Raw genomic sequence first — 19,690 nt, forward strand, 5'->3', positions numbered from 1 at the left:
CTGACCGCGCTCTCACTCACTCACACCGGCCATTTAGCAGGAAGAGGGGAGCTGCAGGCCCTGGAGCTGTCAGGGCTGCGGTGTTTGGTAGTCAATTAACCCAAAAAACGGTGACTTTGCGCGGGTATGGAGTGCCGTCCAGCCGTGACGGAGCTCCATCTTCCTCACAGCAGGCCGGGGTCTGTGAAGGAAGGCAGGTCGGGCGGCGAGGCAGCAACATAGGCAGCACCGGCCACTGAACTCCGACACACAGTCGGACAAAATTTGCAATTAGACATCAATTTTCGTAAAACGGCCCATATTTGACCTCTACATAGTTGATTTCTCGCATAAAAAAGTCTCAGAAGAGAATTTAGTGGTAAAATAGCAGATGAACAATGTATACAATTTCTGAGATCTGCGCGACCTATTCAGAAGACTAAGCTGACCTCAGATCAGTGGTGTAGCCTATGTAAATGTTTGGGCGTGACAAAGATAGAGACTAGAGCCAAATGAGGAGGAGCCGCCGAGTTGACGTCAACTAGGCGGCTCGTTGAGATTTGCCCGTTTTCAGAGGCAGTTTCAAATTGTGAGATTTGCAGAGGAAAGAGGTGTCAATGGGATTTTGAGGTTCTATGTATGTCCTAGTTACCCACTAAACTGTCATTATTCAACTATGACAAGGTAAAATCGGTTTTGCATTCTATCACCCCTTTAAGGCCCTGAAAATAGATTTTCTTAAACAGCTTCTTACTGTTAGTAATGGATATTTTTTTAGAACAGTGTTGGTTATTACACAAGAGTTCATTTTGTCTATGCTGTTTTTTTCTGTGCTTTTCTTGTGAGCAGGGCTCTGATGTAAAACTGTGATGTCACAAATTTCCATGCACCTATCAGGATTTAGCAATATCTAAGTAAAAATAAAAGTAAAAAGTAAAAATCTTGATCATAGCTGTCGGGTTGCTACCGTTTGTTCAGATCAAATCGGATCAAATTACACTCACACAGTCCTGAAGAAGCAAATTAGCTGAGTTTTTTAGGGGTTAAACATTTAATAAATACCTACAAGTGTTTGTTTTTTTACTATGTTGCCTATTTATTTCAGATTATCTCCTGTTATAGCGAAAAAGCAAAGATTTTAGGTATTTTTTTTCTTCTCAAGTTACTTGAAAATCCAACTGTTAACTGATCCCTAATCTCTGGGTTGTGAACTTGTGTTCTAGAGGAGTTAGGGTTACTGTCATTACAGTATTAGAGACTACATGTAAGAGCTTAAACAACAGGCTATGTGACGGAGCTAAATAAAAGCTACAAACACCCTCCCAGTAGCAGGAACAACCACAAGTCTACAGTCTGGAGCTAGTCAGAGGGTTAGTTAAATGCTGCGCTTGTGCTGCCAGCAAAGTCAAAAGGTTTTAGTTGTCAGTCTGGCTTTGTCTGGACAGTCAGACAGAGCTGGCTTTACCGGCTGCAGGTTGTGGGCCGCTGTTACTGGGCGTGGCATTATTCCCAAACACAGCATCGAAATCTACAGTCATGGCTGCGGTGGTCTGCTGCAGAGGCTGGTTCTCCATTCCTGAGGGATGCAGTTAAATGCGACTGATTAAAACCCTGTTTGAGTGTTTAAGCTGCATGAGATAACTGTTGGACTATCTGCTTTGAAATAACTGTAGATATATACATCAAATTGTGATTTGGCTTGAATGGAAGTCATGGCTTTGCACTAGTAAGGATTCCTCCACCTCCCGCTAAACTAATCCCATTAGATTAGGAACATGGACATTAGTCTCCAGCGTACTGCCATTGTTGTTGCTTAGTAACTTGGGATTCTGTGTAGGCTGCCGGGAATGTCAGGCTTTCAGAGGAGAGTTAAGCCTGTGAATGAGAAAATCCACTGATGCACCTTTTGTTTTTTTTGTCTCCATCCACATCCCTGTTGGGGATTAGGGCTTGAAGCCTCAGAGAGCAGTTGTCTTTGTGGAGTCCACGAAAGAAGAATGTACACCACAAAATTCTCAAAGACAGGCAGTCCACCACAATGTCTATTGTTACAACTAAGCTTTCAGGAAACATAACAGTGATTCATAAAGATGATCTAGAATTGATAGCGATTAAACATGGCATATAGAAGATGGAATAGTAATTTATAATATAGTAGTTTGTGTATAAGAATCACCACTTTCCTATGTGACCCAACTAGCATCTCCATGCTTGATTGGCTTTCTGGCCGAGAGTTAGATGAAAATTTATACCACTTTCATATCTGTATCTGTAATATGAAACTACAGCTAGCAGCCAATTAGCTTAGCTTAGCACAAAGACTTTAAACAGGTGGGGAAAACGGCTAGCCCAGCTCTGTCCAACAATCCACCTACCTGCACCTCTAAAGCTCACCAATTAACATATTGTTTGTTTGATTCGTATGAAAACTAACTATTTCTTGACCAGTCCCTGCAAGTTACCTGGCAAATGCTTAGAACCAAGACATAGCCTGGCGCAGAACCTCAGGAAAAATGGTGAAATGTAATTTTCCACTTTAGCATTTGTATGAATTAAACAAGCCCAGGTAAAACGTGTTCATTTGTGAGCTGTTACAGACCTGCTAGGTAAAATACTGTTAGTTTTTTTGGATGGAGCCAGGCTAGCTGTTTTCACCCCATTTTCAGTCTTTGAGCTAAGCTAGGCTAACTAGCTGTAGCTACATGATAGTCAAATCAATCTTCTCGTCCAACTCGCTGCCAGAAAGCAAATTCCTTTCCCAAAATGGCAAACTATTTTAATAACTTAAAATACTTTATCCTTGCTCCTGTCAGACTGAACACTTCATCAGTGTTTCTGACGTGTACAGCCTTGGGTGTTTACTGACGTAAGTATCCTTTGTGTCGTTTTTGAGAAAAGCATAGGGGATCATTATCTCAGCTCCTGTGTCAGAGCCACTGATAGCGTAAGGGGCTGATACTTGAGCTAAGACGTAGCTCTGACTCTGAAGTCTGGCCAAACTCTTTATAAATGGCTTGCGTTTAATCCTCTTGTCATGAAGCCTGTAATACTCTGCACTAACAGTGCTTCCAGATGCATCTTTGTGCTCCTTTTTGATTTGCTGATTTTGAGCTGAAATGTCAGAAATAGAAGGGGGAATATACTATACAGCAAAGCTAATATGTGAAAGTCAGTGCTGTTGCTCAGCATTTCTGCCGCAGCCACATTTTCCACACTGACAAACAGGAAAACGAGGAGAGGGGGTGGTTGAAACTCAGCTGACATTTCCCCGAGCTGCTCACATTGGTTACAGGATTCATTATTCCAAAAGTACTGCAAGCATGGTTACAGGATTCATTATTCCAAAAGTACTGCAAGCATTTACAATGTAAACCCCTGCACCCGAACCTTGTTTAACCGTGGCTCTACACAAGACACCGGCTGGGTAATGCAACTAGTTTCTGAAGTAGAGGAGGAAATGATGATGGGTGGATGGATGGTTTACATAAAAAGACAAATGAATGGCTCGACAGATGGGCAGACATGTGAATGACTGGCCAGAAGGGGGAATATCCCCAGAAGGACAAACACACTTTGAACGACGACATACTGACTTTCTGTTCAGACTTAAATTGTGTGTGCATGTAGGCAGGTGTCTGTCTTATTTTTATGTCTGTGCCTTCATATATGTGTGAATGCAGATGCTTGTCTGTGCAGTTTCTCTACACCTGACTCTACAGGTAGGGGTGTGTGTGTGTGTGTGTGTGTGTGTGTGTGTGTGTGTGTGTGTGTGTGCGCGTGTGTGTAGCGTACCTCCCCAAGCACTGTTGGCGGTGGAGATTGAAGGAGTGCTCTGCACAGCAGGGATGAAGGCCGGCTGAAGATCAAACAGGTCACTGTTCAGATTGGGCACACTGGGGGGCGAAAGAGGGAGAGAGAGAGAGAGAGAGAGAGAGAGAGAGAGAGAGAGAGAGAGAGAGAGAAGGAAAGCGGGATAGTGAGAGAGTAAGAAGGAGAAAGACAGAAAAGGGTAGGATAGAGAAAGAAGTGAGAAAAAGTGAGAGAAAATGGGGAAAAAGAAAAAGAAGAAATGGTGGGGAGAGGAAAATAAAGAACAGAGAGATGAAGAAAGGAAATAAATCAAGTGAATAAATCAGCGAGAGATGAATAGAAACAGAATAGAGGTATGGAAGGACAGATGGAGATCATTCATATTTAATCAATCACGCACAAATAGCTAGAGTCACCACTAAAAATGTTCGTTTGTCACAGATAAAGATTAATCCTCTCTCTCCGAAGGGCTGTAAAAACTTCCATGGAGCAATAAAACAGTTAGGAGTATTAAATTCACAGCGTGTTACAGTGTGCGAACGTTGAGTATAAATTCTGTTCTCATATGAAGATCAAATAGTCTTACTGTAACTGTTACAGCTGGACGGTGTGATACAAGGATTTATTTTTGTTTGCATACGGGACACTTAAATACATATGTATTGATTTGCATGTTCACCATTCTAGCTGTCAGTTTCCCCTTTCCTCAATTTAAGATAACCACAACATTTTTGAAATCATAATCCTTAAGAATTTCATGAAATCCAACCCCATATTTGAGACCTTTTATGAATGGAATTGGTTCTGTAACAATCTGTAAATACCTCTCTATATAGTCGTTTTCGTGGGTAGTGGCGGGGTCCGCAATTCACAGGAAATTAAGCATGTATGCAACAAAGTGTTACAATTTGTAATCCTATCTCATTTTTAGTTTGTTTTACTATTCACTCTCCTAACACAGCACCAGAGCTGTATTAATAAGTTACTCCTAATGCTAACTAGGGCTGGGCAATATGTAGAAAATCAGATATCACAATATTATTGACCAATATTGTTGGGTTGACAATTGGTGTTTTAATATAATATTTTCACAATTAGATTTTAGATAAAATAATCATCAATAATGTGGATGTAATGACTAAGTGGTTAAAGGCAAATAACAGAACAGCTAAAACAGTCTGGTAAGTTCATACAGTGACATCACTTTACTGGAATGCAGCCTTTAAAACCAAAAAAGACAACAATGGCCATATAACGATATCCAAAATCTAAGATGATATCTAGTCTCATATCAGGATATCGATATAATATTGATATATTGACAAGCCCTAATGCTAACTGAGCTTTTCTACTGCTGCTAGTTCAAATTAAAAGCATTCAACTGGTGAAACACTATGTGGCTTTTATTGTGAAAAAGTCAAAGGAAACAATCAATCAATTAATCAATCAATCAATCAATCAATGTATCTGTGCTCATTATTCAATATCTAGAGGACTTGAGTTGGTTTAAACTGGTGAACATATTACTGTATATAGAGTCAAACAGGTGTGTGTGTACCTGTTGGCAGACAGCATGGAGGTGAACAACTGTGGGGTTTGTGTGATGTGGTTGTTGTTGGCGCTGCCCATCGACTGGCTGCTGGGGGAGGCAGAGGGAGGAGTCTGCATGCCCATCTCCTTCAGGCGCTGGTCCTGGAAAGCACACGTGAACGCACGCACACACACACGAAAAACACCACAATGTGATCACAACAGAAAGAAAAACACCACAATGTGATCACAACAGAAAGAAAAACACCACAATGTGATCAGGAAAACAATAATTAACAGTCATTTCCCATTGGAAATGAATAGGAGTTTTGTTTGGTAAATCCTGGAAAATGACAAACATATCCTCTTCACTTTAAGGTGTGCACAAAGACAATTATACAAATAATACAAATCATACAAATATTCTCTCACAGAAGAAAAACACCCCCAGCTGTCCTCCTGTAGCTTCTTGTTGTTTGGAGATCCTGTCAAGCACCTCATTGCAAACATGCCCAATGAGTCATTATGAGTAAAAGCATAAAGGATGACAGTTAAATGTGTATCCTTGAGTAATATTAAGATAGCTATTGGCTTTAGATGTAAGACTAAAAGCCAGGCCTGCTTCCAATTGAATTTCTAAAGGCAGTTTTTTGCTTTGTTTTTTCTGCCATGGTTGCCTGGTGGTGTGGTTTTCAGCATGCACAATACATATTACAGACGATTAGTCTAAAGTACTTTGATTATATTGGTTTCTAGTGACAAAAAAAAGCTCTCCCGCACTGTTTTGACGTGATGCTAAAAGCCTCTCAAACTGTATCTGACCCTGTCCTGCTGAGAACCAGGTGCAGCTGAAATGCTGACAGATAAACAAACATCAGCAAAGTCCGGCCTCCTCTAAAGCTAAACTGAAACAACGTCAAGAACAATCCAGTGATCGGTTTTGAAATTTGCCTTTTCTTTTTGTTGACTCGTGGTGATAAAGTCAAGACACACAAATTCTGATGTGGCTGTGCCTGCAAATTACTTTGAATTAGCACAAACAGTGCTTTCTAGAAAGAGACATTGCTGTTGAGTTTTAAAATGTTGGCACTTGAACACCACAAGCCAGGTGCCATCTACTTCTGTTGTATTGGAGAGAAGGCAGACATCTCTACGACTGATATCTCCAACACCAAAACAATCTGGATTGATAAATAGCACTACAGGTAAGATACTTCATTTTTTTTTTTTACATTTTGTATAATGACAGTGAGTGTAAATACAAATAAAATGCATTAAATATATTATAAGTAATCCATCTGGTTTCTCCATGCAGTTTATATAACATGTTCAAACATGCCTGCACTGTTTTTGTAGTATCCCATAACTTATATATTGCTTTATTGATTGATTTAATCATCCTTGCTGTTTTATTGCTTATTTCTTGTGCCATCGGCCTATTTCCCACTGGATCGTATGACTTTTGCTGCTGCAATGACCTAATTTCTCCACAGGGATCAATTAATTTGTGTCTTATAATGTGGGAACATGTACTGGGAAATAACAGTTACAGAAAAAACATCTGAACATGTACTGTTTGGTAGGTAAGGAAAGCAATTTACAGTGCAACAAAGGCGTAGATTCTCAGTATGGATGGCCACAGAGGGATTGGACATGCTGCATCAGTGCCTTTCTCTACTTCTTTTGTACATGGCACCCAGGTGTTTTAATTCAGTTTAAAACTAAAACTTTGAAGGTATGGAAATGAGCCAATTGACTTTACAAACTCTTCCACTTTTAAAAGAATTTGGACTTTGAGCAGATTAATATACAGGATGCCCTGCTGTACCAGCCTCGGCCAGGCCGAGTCCTCTTCATTTATATTCTGACAGTGTAGCGAGGAACAAATGGGAACTGATATTATTGTTTGGGTTAAGGCCCCAGCTGGACAGTAGCTGAGTGTGTATGTGTTGAGTCCATATGGACACCAGAGCGTGCAGACAGCCGGACTAGAGTATTTGGACGACCCCTGCTCACCCCGGCTCTCTCTCATTCGGTTTCTTACTCCGTTATTTTCTCACTCACTTTGTCTTCCCTATCCTTTCAAACTAAACCCAAAGGTAATCAGTGGACCTTGGCAGAAACAGGGCAACCAAGGGCACAGAGTAAACAGCGTGCTAAAATCCAATCAACCGCACACACAAACAAACACACCAAGACACACTGGCAGCACACAGTGCGTCCTTATCTGCCAGGGTATACACATTTCATTTCATTTCATTTCATTTCATTTCATTTCATACACACACACACAGATACTGGCAACACTAATAGACACATACTGTATCTTCTCTGCCAGGATGGAAGCATGCTTAACATGCACACACACTCTTACACTGAGCCGCCGTGTGCCTGTTTTGTAGCTTCACTGCTCTTACTCAATTACAGTTTGCTGTAAGGCAGGACTCCCAAGGCTGGAGCAAGAAATGTCAACACATTTTACACTTGACTTTTCTATTGCTCAGCTCGCCACTGAGACTCTTGGCCTTTATCCTCATCTGGAGTTCAGAACTCACCAAACAGCAAAGTGGCTGGGCAATCTATCAGCAATAGCACAGTCTGATTTCTACAGCACAGCAAATTGCAGCACTATATATATAGTTTTTGTATCAACAATTTTTGCCATTTGTCAGGTCTCAGGTGTCATGTAGTTGCTGCAGATTTGAAGTATATTGTGACTCTGCTTGTACAGTCACAGCATGGTCTTCAATCTGAAGCAATGACTGCAGTTACACTTTTCATTTTGAGGTGTTTTTTTGTGATAGGATTGTTTAATTTAAATCCCTGTATGCACGCACTTAACCTGAACGTTTCTGTATCTCATCAAATCTTTTCATGCTTGACTTGTTTTTACACCTTTCCTTATAACAAGTTTCAATTATATAACAAGTATTTGATATATAACATGTCTAGTTTTGTATGACCAAAATCTGAATATTGTGTGCCCTAGGTTCCCAATGGGTTGCAGAATTCTGGGAATATTCAAGGTGGAAGGTTTCCATGGGAAAAGGTTCTTTAGATAGGAGTTATTTGCTCAGGCTGTATATTTACCATATCATATGAAGACAGAAACAAATCTTTTACAATATCATAATTACACAATTGTAAACAATTTGTATTGAATTTTCATTAACCTACAAAAAAAAAAAAATTCTTCCTCGGCCTCCATATCCTCTTCATTGATCGTATGTGTAATTCCCCCCAATTAAGTTCACTATTAAAAAAAGGTACACTTTTTATATTGAAATTTTCTGAGAAAATATCCAGAAATTCACAGACCCTTACACTAAAATGCCAAGAAAAAGAATACCAGTTAATGCACTGGTGTTACACATTCAAGTCCATTTACACGAGTTTGGGAGTACTAAAGGATATTTAAAAAAAAAAAAAGAAGGTGTAAAGCCTTTTGTGGCCCTAGAAGGAGTTGTGTAAAGTCTGGAAAACAGTAACATTAATAATAATAACCACAAAGGATGGGTAGGGATAACAATAGGTGCAGTATCATAATAGAATAATGTACAGTAAATACCAGCTGTAAATGAGGCCTAAATCTAAAATGCATTCTTCATAAATTCTGAGAGCACCACAGAGTCAGACCCCTGATTCAGAGGTGATTTGTTATAAAATTATAAAATCTGTTACCTTGAGAGCCTGCAGTCTGGCCTGTTCCTCCTCCAGGGCCTGCTGCTTCTCCTTCTCGTCCATGCGGCTGAAGGACATGCCGGTGCTGGAGAGAGAAGAGACGGCGCTGGACAGAGTGGACGCTCTGCAAGACACAAGACAAACTAAAAATATATTTGAACCGATTTTGAGACAGATTTAGGCAGCCATTTGAATCTACTTGTCTGTTTACGTGTCTTTAAAGTGTTTGGGGGTGATACGTTTTAACAAAACTGGCTGGCAGGACATTCAGATGTCTACCTGGTGTCTGCATTTAATTCCTTGGTCTTCTTGCCCTCCAGAGAGGCCAGGTGCTGCTCCAAAGCCTCCAGGAGGCTGCTGGGGGCCTGAGAGAGAGAGATAAATATGAGCACAGGAAAGGCGAAAGACATTCAGTAATCAACTCAACTCTTTGAGAATGCTTTCACACTTTCTTTCTCTCTCTCATATGCAAAAAAAAAAAAGACATCTGTAAACACATAAAGACACACACAGACACACACACACACACACAGACACACACACACACACACACACACACCAGAGTTAGTTGGTCTCACAGGAAGGTAACAGAGTGCATCAGACTCCAAGAATAGCCATGGCAACATGCAGCAAACACTCACACTGTTAGCAGGAGACTCAAAGGAGAGAGAGAACAAAGGAGGAGGTTGAAAAACAAAGAGCAAGGGAAAAGGTAGAGAGCGGAGGAGTGGTCGTGCCACTTCTTCACACGAGCAGAGAGCAATGGTTTCTGTGATGTTTTTTTCATTTTTCCCCATTCAACTTCCCTTTGCTGTGTATTGCCTCTTTGCCTCGCTTATCTTCGTGAGGTCCTATCATACTTGCATAATGAGTGCCAGGATGCACTCTTTACCCCTAACTTGTCAGTATGTCTCTGCTCTAGTTTAACCAAATCTCTGCACATTTATTTTAACCTTTTCTTAATTACTTAGAGTCTCCTAAAAGCTCTTTGTTGTAATATGGCATAAGGCAGCTACATTATATTTGAGCTCAACCATTGTGGAGTACAACTTAGTGATCAGGTTACTTGGGGATTGTTGCTACGCTACAACAGAAAACACAATTCAGCTGCAAATTCAAGTTTATCTCCACTTGTTCACATTGCACAACACGTCTTCGGTGCTCGTTTGGTGCCTCGTTAATGCTCAAAAACCAAGGAAGGCAAAAGTGAGCGAGGCAGCTGCATTATTAACTTTACAATCAGTGGTTCTGTGGTGCACATCTACAACTTAACACACAGGGAAATAAATAGTTTGGCTCCCGTTTGGCTGCGGAGAGGGGAGAGGAAATTCTTCCACTGATAAAATATGACAACGTCATGTCTGTCTCTCTATCCACAAGAATGCAGATTGTGCTGTCAGTAAGGCTGCAGACATGCACGAAAACACACACACGGGAGCATTTTGATTTCAGAGTCCTTTGCGGCTGGCTACATGGCGGGTTCTTGCCAAACTGTTGCCTGGTTGTTAAAGAAACAGCAACTCCCAGAAGAGAAAGAAACCTTCTTTAACTGTCAGTAGGTCTGAATAGGTGAAGAGAGGACCTTGTGTATGCCACACACACACACACGGCAGTCCCTCCAGGATTTCGCGGCCTTTTTTTGAGATTGTTGCGGCCCAAAACGCCTGATTTCGCGGGAGCTTTTGTAAAAAATTGCGATAAAAGTTCTGATGTCTTTTGTACGTTTGTTGCAATGAAGTTGCGAGAGACAGTGAAAGTTGCGATTTTTTTTTTATTTATAGTTCTTTAAAAAATAAAAAGGAAACTTGTTTTGGGGAGAATAAAACTACTCTGGGCTGAGATTTCCTACTAACCAAAAAGGCTCAGGATGCTGCAAATGTTGGTATAATATGAAAATGGCTGGTGGATTTAAGCCAAAAAATAATAATGTATTGAATGAATCAAATTTGAACATATGTGTCAGTGGCTTGTTGATCTTTACATTGTTAGTTAATTTCCTATCCTAACCTGGGACACACATTCATACGGTTTAATGAAGTACTTATTGGACTTTAACTTATCATTGGACTTACAATAACGAGCGCAGCTGTCCTCAATTTAGGTCATCGTATACGTCTCATCTCCGTTTTTTCCTGCATCCACCGTGTGTTGTTTGTGTGCGTGTGTCTGTGTGTGTTTGTGTGTGTCTGCAAGCGTCAGTCGCGGAAGGAACGGAGCTGCAACCCCGCCTGCTGCAGATAGCCAACAGGTTTGAAACAGCAACAACTTTAGAGTGAAAAATCGTTACAGCGTACATTGACGTTAAAATGTATACAGGTTGGCAGGACGCTCTGAAACGTTTTGCACGGTCTTTCGCTGTACGTTTTGTTGGTAATGTGAGATGTTCAAGTCACACACGTCTCATCTTCATATCACAAGGAAATGATCAACCCGTTCTCACTCCCGCTTGGTCACTGGCTCTCAGAGTGCACGTGGGACTGCTGGGATTGGTTGAAGTCGCCAGAAACTTCAAGTTATTGGTCAAATTTGCAGAAAAGTTGCGGTGATTGCTCAAAATTGCGAGTCGCACCAAATTCGCGGTGATTGGTTGAATTTGCGTGAACTGGCGCGATCGCGACATCCTGGAGGGACTGACCAGGGTCTCTGTCTTCCTTTTGACATATTGTGAGTGTAACGTTTTGAAGACGTTCAGTGATAGCGCCAACTTTGGGAGGCAGGGAGAGGTAGAAAGAAGTCATCCCCGCCCAAAAATTAGAAAAGAGAATTCACCCTTTTATCTCTCGGTTTCCTTTTTTTTTTTTTTTTTTTAACAATAATTACACGCTTAATGCTCAGGTCATTCACTGTTAAAGCACCTCCGCCATGCATGTTGAGGGAATGATGTTGTGCATGACAAATAAATTACACCTAAGGAGGAGGGTGGAATTTAAATGAGCGAGTCGAAACCCGGTGCAGGGATTTTTTCATGCAGATGTAGACGGAGGGGCGGAGAGGTGAAGCCTCATTTTCTATTCATGAGGTTTCATGGCCTTTTGCTAGTCGTGCCAGAGCTCTGTGTGTGCACTTTGGTGTGTTTGTGTGTGTTGGAGAGCTACAAACAAGCCACCTGAGGCCAACACACACACACATTGTACTCAACACCATATCGCTCCACACAGGAAAGAAAAAACAAGAGCATGCCTGCCAGTGTATGAGGTGTAAGTGTGTTTGCACCCACACATACACAAGCATATGTTCATGCAGGGGGGGTTAAGCAGATTGGAGGGGGTAAGCAGTACAGTATGCAACCCACCACCTACAATGTATGATCCTTTTGTTTTCTGCGACAGACGAGGGAGAAGAAAAACGTGTATTTATCGACCACAGTGAACTTTGCAGTTTTACTATGAGTAAAACACCCACACAATCAATTTAGAGCTTTGCACATTGCAATGATTTTTAGTAACGCAAGACCACGGTCACATTTCATTGAGGCTGTAAAAAGTTACATTTGGATCTGTCTTTAAATAGTTCTTGAGGCAGAGAAGCACTTAAGTGCCAACTTTTCAATATAAGTATGGGCCAAAGTATCCAGAAACCTAAAAAACTACCCAGGGCTGCAAGTGAGGATTATTTTCATCATCGATAAATTGGTCAGTTATTTGTAGGGATTCCTGATTCCGATACCTAAATTTAGTTGTTTAGACTGAAACGATCAGAAGAGAAAACGCAAAAGTGGCGTTCTCACTTTTTATTCTGCGTTTAGACAAGCATTTTGGGGGGGGGGGGGAATCTGCGTGCATATGGTGACGCAGAAGTTTGTGAAATTTGATGAAGTATGCACATCAGGCGGCTAGGTGGTAGTGTGAAGCACTGCCACATAACACCACCAAGTCCCACCTACGTAGAACCTTCCTTCTACTTCTCTCCCTAGTAGCGCGAAGCGAACAACAAAAGCTGACAATTTTGTCTGGACAGACGAGGAGGAGGAGTTATTGCTCCAAACAACACACACACACACACACACACACACACACACACACACACACAGCGTTTTTACCCTTCAGACGGGAACGCAATGGTGGAGCCTTTTTAAGATTTCCACTCTGGAGGGTGGTTTCACTTTTTTACGTTTTTAAGCCCCAAAAACGCTGTCGCCGCCTAAACGAAAGGCACATCCGATACAATATTTTGTCGTTTTCACCCGCGAGCATATTCGTGTAAACAGGGCCTTAGGGTATCTGTTGATACTCAGAACAGAACTGCTCTCTTTTTGGCACTCAAAATTAAGACGCCGGCGCACTGTGACTGAAGCACAGCAGAGACAATGGCGGTGTATTAAATGTGGCTCTCACGGTTGGTGTAGGATCAATTGGCTTGACGCTCCTATGCAAGCAACAGTTACCCATGGCACCCAGTTCTGCCAAGGTTCACAGAGACGTTAACGTGTATTTTCGGATAAGCATAATTCCAGTTTAATGAGGTCAGAATCTGGTAAAAAAACTGTATTCAATTGTCAAAAAGGCCCAAATTTTCAATTTACAATGATAGAAAAAAGAATAAAAGCAGCAAACCTCACAGTTGATAAGCAACTTTACTGTGTTTTTTTTTATCATTGTAAAGTGAATATCTGAGTTTTGGACTGTTGGTTGAACAAAACATTTAAAGACATTACCGAGGGCTTCAGGAAATCTATTAAAAGAGACAATAATCAGCAGATTTACTGATAATTAAAATAATCGTTAGTTGCAGCCTTTTTGTTGATGACATTTTCTGTCCATCGAATAATCCACAATCATTTCAACACTAAACCTGATAGATCCCAAAATGACAGTTCATAGTAGTAAGCTGAATATTAAATGGCTGATTCAAATATAAAATCTCTGAGCCTGATGTGTAACAGCTAAACCAGGGATATTTATAGTCCCTCTTCGGTCCTTCCATAACCCATTAGGAGTGATTCCTCTAAATTCACAATGCTGTAAGATGAAAAGGCAATCCTTGACGATTAAAAGCAGAAACCATGTGGTCTATTCCCTCGTAGCGATGCGGTCTTGTTTTTCAAGCCCTTTGTTATTGCAATTATCATTATTTTTGTAGATCCAAGGTCTTAGCCCGTTGTTCGCAGTTGCTCAGGGTTTCAAACCCACGTGACACAACCTGCAGGAGGCCTGCTGCTGGCGCAATGTTTAAGCAGCCCAACTTAACACACCTCAGCCTGTTGTTGGATCTATAATGTGCATTTAGAAGTGAAGGAGAAAGCAGGAAATCAATCAAGCCAGAGGGGAGTTGCCTAGACTAAGATCGGGTTAGACGAGATGGCTGATGGCAGAAATAAAAATGAGTGTGTGGAGAGTGGAGTAGAGAGAATGAGTGAACAAGTGGGAAGAGGGGGAACACAGGTATATGTGGGGGGTGAAATCAGGTGAGAGTACAGAGGGAGCAATGAAACCACACCAAGTGTAGAAGGAAAGCAGAGAAGGTAGTAAAGCAAGAAAAGGAGTGAGAATCAGAAAAGGAGAGAAGAGGAAGTGGAAGGTGAGATGTACACTGACCTGTGAGAGATCTGGGATGTCACCCTGATCTATTCCAACTTGCTGTCGTCAAAAACAAACAAATCAACAAAATAAAAAGGGAGAAAGGTAGGTGGGATAAAATGGAGAATAAAAAAATAAAGAGAAGAGCAGGGTCCATTTGTAAAAAAAAATAATAATAATAAAAAAATAAAAAAAAATAAGATGAGAAAAAGAAAGAAAAAAAACAGGGGAATCATTACTTCATGCAGCGGCAGTGTCAACATAAACGACAACAGAAATAAACAAGGAAAAGTTTTCGACATCTGGATTGGCTGATGAACCAACCAATCCTCACAGTGAATGACGATGATGACTGGACAGTGATAAATATGTCTGACCAATGAGGGAGAGCGGGCATGGCGACAGATGATGTGACAACATTGAACACATTTATAAAAAAGGACAGCCAACGGCAAAATCGTCTCCAAAACAACTCAGACAGCAAACATTTGTGTGACTTTTCAGGACACACAAAGAACATTAAGTCCTGGATCTCGATTTATCAGCAGAAAAATGTAATAATGGTTGATTGTACCTTTGGAGAATGAAATATGTTATGCTACACCTGTTTTGGGGTGATCCATCTAAATTATAACAAAATTACTATTTCTGATCATTGAAGCCTGGCAATAGGGCTGTAAAATATATTGTTGTTCCTCATATTGTGCAGCCCTACTGGCAATGAATTATAATCTTTTCAAGGATGATGTTAAAGAGGCCCTCTACTGTGAATTGTATCTGGATAGTTTTTACAACACTGCATTGTTTCTGAAATTGACAACTATGACCGTTTAAGACAAGAGTCTACTCAATCAAAAGCTACACATATTTCGTGTTAATGTAACTTTTAGTAGTAGTAGCAGTCTGTGGAAGTTCTGCGTTGTGCTAGCCAGCATCTTGTGGGCAGAACAGTGGGTGGTAAAGGCCATGTGCAGCAGCCTGCTTGCGTGCACTGTTGTGCAAAAATCTCCTGAGAAAGCTGTCAATTCATGGACATAACATACTATATATGTCCTATCACAGTGAGTGCGCAAACAACACATGCTATGGATGCTTTTAGGGTTTGTTTTTCAAAGTGTTCACCCCACCCCCCACCAGCTTCACCCTGGTCATCACTTAGATTGATGTTTAGAAACTCAGAGTTAAGCCTTAGAAAAGCCTTGACATGTGTAGTATAAAAACAGAGTAACTCATTATAAGTGTATTTACTGAATGTATGTTTTTTAATTAAGCACTATGGTTTTAAAGTGTGTCTGTAGAAGAACACACAATTAATTTTCCAGGGACCTTACAATCTAATTATAAAAGACAAAAGGGATTTTGTGGGGACCATTTATTTGCAGAGAATGTGAACCACCAATGTATGGGACAGTTGCTGATTCTCCCTGTTTCAAGTCTGGAGGGAAGGGAGGGAGGGAAGGAAGAGGACCCGAGAGGAAAGAAAGAAAGAAAGAAAGAAAGAGGGATGATCTGTGGGCACTGGGCGAAGGAGAGCCACACGAGTATCCGTCTTTGTCAGGAAGAGAGGGGACCAGAGAGGGAGAAGAGAGGATTAGATGGAGGAGTGTGGCGGGCAGAGGGAGAGAAAGCTAACGGAGCGCCTAACCACATCCTCCATCTTAGGGTTATTTTGGATATATATATGTGTGTGTGTGTGTGTGTGTGTGTGCAAATGTGGGGCAGTGAGGGTAAGTCAGGTAATCTTGTCTGCACACGGTAGAGTAGCTGTGTGAGCAAAAGTTGTGGCAGTATGGAGTCTTGTGGAAAAAACACCTATCCAAAGTGGCGTTTGAGAACGTTTGAGTTAATGTGTTTTAATATACCGTGCTCAGCATAAGTGAATACACCCATGCCAAAGTTGAGTAAAAAGAGGAATAAAAAAATCATCTTTTGGAAATTGATCTTAATGCCTTAATTAAAAAAAATGAGGAAAAATCCAATCTTTAAGGACACCAATTTTCTTTGTGAATGAATAATGTATCGTAAAAAATAAATGTTCTTCCTTAAAATACAGGGGCCACAAGTAAGTACACCCCTATGTTAAATTCCCATAGAGGCAGGCAGATGTTTATTTTTAAAGGCCAGTTATTTCATGGATCCAGGATACTATGCATCCTGATAAAGTTCCCTTGGCCTTTGGAATTAAAATAGCCCCACATACCCTTCATTATATATATATATATATATATATATATATATATATATATATATATATATATATATATATATATATATATATATATATATATATATATATCTCACCATACCTAGAGATTGGCATGGTTAGCCTAATAGCTGGTTTGATTGCATTGAGAGATGACTTTATGGGAAGTAACCCATGCCAATCTCTAGGTATGGTGAAGGGGATGTAATGATGTGGGGCTATTTTAATTCCAAAGGCCAAGGGACCTTTATCAGGAACCTTTTCAGTATCCTGGAGCAATGAAATAACTGGCCTTTAAAAATAAACATCTGCCTGCCTCTAATTTAACATAGGGGTGTACTTACTTATGCCCCCTGTATTTTAAGGAAGAACATTTATTTATTTATGATACATTATTCATTCACAAAGAAAATTTGTGTCCTTAAAGGTTGGATTTGTCCTCATGTTTTTAATTAAGGCATTAAGATTAAGATAATTTCCAAAAGAATTTTCTTTTTATTCCACTTTTTAGTCAACTTTAGCATGGGTCACGTATGCTGAGCACTGCATGTTTTTAGGGGATGTGGTCAAGACCAGAAACTGACAAGAAATTTTGAGGAAAACGGTAAAATAGTAATTTGAACAGGAGTTGCTCTTCCAAAAAAAATCTGGGCGGTAAAAATTGACACAAAAAAACCCTTGGAAAACCATATGCCTGTACGTGTGTATGTTCTTTTGTGTGCGAGTCTGTGAATATACCTCGGCCACTTTGAGGAACTCCGACAGCTTCGTCATCCTGTAGAGAAATTTCTTGTAGATGTCCAGAGCATCTTTGCACTGGTTCTTCTTCATGTCAAAGTATTTCTCTATAGGGACAGAAGGGAGGGATGAGGATAAAAACAGAAAAGAGAAATAAAGTAAGGAAGTGTTGAAGGGAAGGAAGGAAGAGAGAAAGGAGTCAGGAAAATCAGTGCATGATAGATTGGAGACAAACGGAAGCACATACCAGCTACATGACAGCTTGTCAAAACCTACTGTGCTGCCATGGCAACCCGACTGTGTGCACATATGTGTTTGTGTGTTTGAGTGTGTTGGGTTTGTGTTTACATATCTGCCATACATGACTGTGTGTGTTTGTGCATGCATAAACTGTAGCTATACTTACACCTCATCATTTCTGACACATGTAGGAGAGTGAGCATCAGTTGGCTCACAGCTGTGTTCACCCTATTAGTGTGTGTGTGTGTATGTGTGTGTGTGTGTGTTACCCAATAGGTTGATGACCCCTTCATTGTAAGCAGCAAACAGCCTAATGGAGTCTTTGAAGAGCAGCATGAAGGCAGAGTTGATCACTCCGTTGGTCAGCTCATTAGGGTTGGCCTGGAGAGACCAGAGGTAAAGAGAGGTAGAGAGAGATAGAGAAAGAAGACATCTCTGTCACATCTTTCCAAGGCTTTTCAGAAAGAAAAAAAACATCGCTTTCTTTTTTTCCAAATACAACCACCTCTCTCCCTTTGTATGATGCAGACAAATCTCCACTCACAGGGCAACTGTCAATTCAGTTTAGGTGGGATAAAACCTTATGCACAGACACACAGACAGACTCGCGAGCAGCGCACACACACCCCCATACACAAATGCATTCCAATAGGAAACTTCACCATCCATTTGTATCACTCTTTGAAGCTTGCTGGCACAAACCACAATACACCCAACAATTTCTGCAGATCCCCACCCAATCCCCTTACACACACACACACACACACACACACAGTACCTGGAAATCCAGCAGAGCATCCAGCTGGTTCTGAATGATGGGCAGCGTCTTGATCAGCTTCTCTGTGTTCATGGTACGCATCACACCGTCAATCCTGACAAAGCAGCAAACAAAAAAACACACAATTTTAGCAGGCACCTTGTTTTGGGGAAATTCTAAAGCAAATATTGATGCAAATTATGAAGTACATAAAAAAAGCAGACATTTTTTTTATTGGAAAAAAGGAAACTAATGTTTTCCATAGAAAACTTTTCTCAGTAATGCTAAGTAACGGCTACTCGAGATGAAAGTCTTGCAACGAATGGCAACTGAAACACATTTTGCAAAATAGATAATGTCTGCTCAGCAGGATCGGTGTGACAAATGACTCAGTGTCTTTGCAAAACAGTTGGACTTTCTCAAATTGAAAAGATCTTCCAAACGCAACCTCTAGAAATAATGCCACCACTGTCACTTTCATACAAAAGTCTCCAGCAAGGCTGCATTGCCATTAGTTGACGCATTCAAATATTACAATGGCTGACATTAGAGGAGAAATTTTACATTTTGGGAAATACGCTTAGTCGCTTTCTTGCCAAGTGTTAGATAAGAAGACACATACAGCTAGCCTGGCTCTGTCCAAATGTAACATAATCCACCTCCTAGCACCTTTAAAGTTCACTATTGTTTGTTTAGCAGTGCAAAAACAGAAATGAAAAAAATTCTTTTACAGGGGGTTATGTGCTTAATTATTTCTTGGCCTGGAGCAGTGACCTAATGGTGACGACAACCAGGCTAGTCATTTCCCCCTGCTTTGGGAACAGCGGAGCTCACACCTGAGGACCCCAGTTCAGTTAACCAATGGCAACAGAGCAGGGTCCCCAGACGTGAGGTGGGTCCTTTTCTGCCACTGAAGTACTACTTTTACAGTTAATTTCCCCCCATGTTCACTCAGAATGAGAGGCATAGTATCTTCTGTGTAAACAATATGCTATAAGTGAATTAAAAATACAAGAAAGTCACACAAAGAGGGACGTATTCAAGTAGTACAGGACAGATACATTGTTATCTTGAGTCTTTTATTAAGACATTTGTAAGTGGCATTAGCATTTTAACATTAGCCAGGTTTAGACAATGATGTACTGTACCAGATACTGTATACAGACACAAGATATTTTGCACAAAAAAACAACAACAAATCTGTCAGTTAATCTGTCTTTTGTGGTTCTCTCACTT

At 40.7% G+C, this 19,690-nt stretch overlaps 1 protein-coding gene across 3 annotated transcripts in view; it reads right to left on the bottom strand.

Annotated features, from left to right (window-relative positions):
* LOC144534276 (phosphatidylinositol-binding clathrin assembly protein) overlaps positions 1–19,690 on the bottom strand; it is an 88,706-nt gene that overhangs the window by 24,101 nt on the left and 44,915 nt on the right. For 2 of the 3 annotated variants that reach the window (XM_078276112.1, XM_078276111.1), the window contains exons 5-13: positions 18,476–18,569; positions 17,967–18,078; positions 17,458–17,564; positions 14,535–14,576; positions 9,280–9,365; positions 9,001–9,124; positions 5,348–5,481; positions 3,772–3,872; positions 1,445–1,555 (exon numbers count right to left, since the gene is read on the bottom strand). In XM_078276112.1, the coding sequence (XP_078132238.1) occupies positions 1,445–1,555; positions 3,772–3,872; positions 5,348–5,481; positions 9,001–9,124; positions 9,280–9,365; positions 14,535–14,576; positions 17,458–17,564; positions 17,967–18,078; positions 18,476–18,569 (911 nt within the window). The remainder of the gene's footprint in view (positions 1–1,444; positions 1,556–3,771; positions 3,873–5,347; positions 5,482–9,000; positions 9,125–9,279; positions 9,366–14,534; positions 14,577–17,457; positions 17,565–17,966; positions 18,079–18,475; positions 18,570–19,690) is intronic. The other variant, XM_078276113.1, reaches the window with a different exon arrangement.

The sequence above is a fragment of the Sander vitreus genome, chromosome 19 (genome assembly GCF_031162955.1).
Source record: "Sander vitreus isolate 19-12246 chromosome 19, sanVit1, whole genome shotgun sequence".
NCBI classification, from domain to species: Eukaryota; Metazoa; Chordata; class Actinopteri; order Perciformes; family Percidae; genus Sander; species Sander vitreus.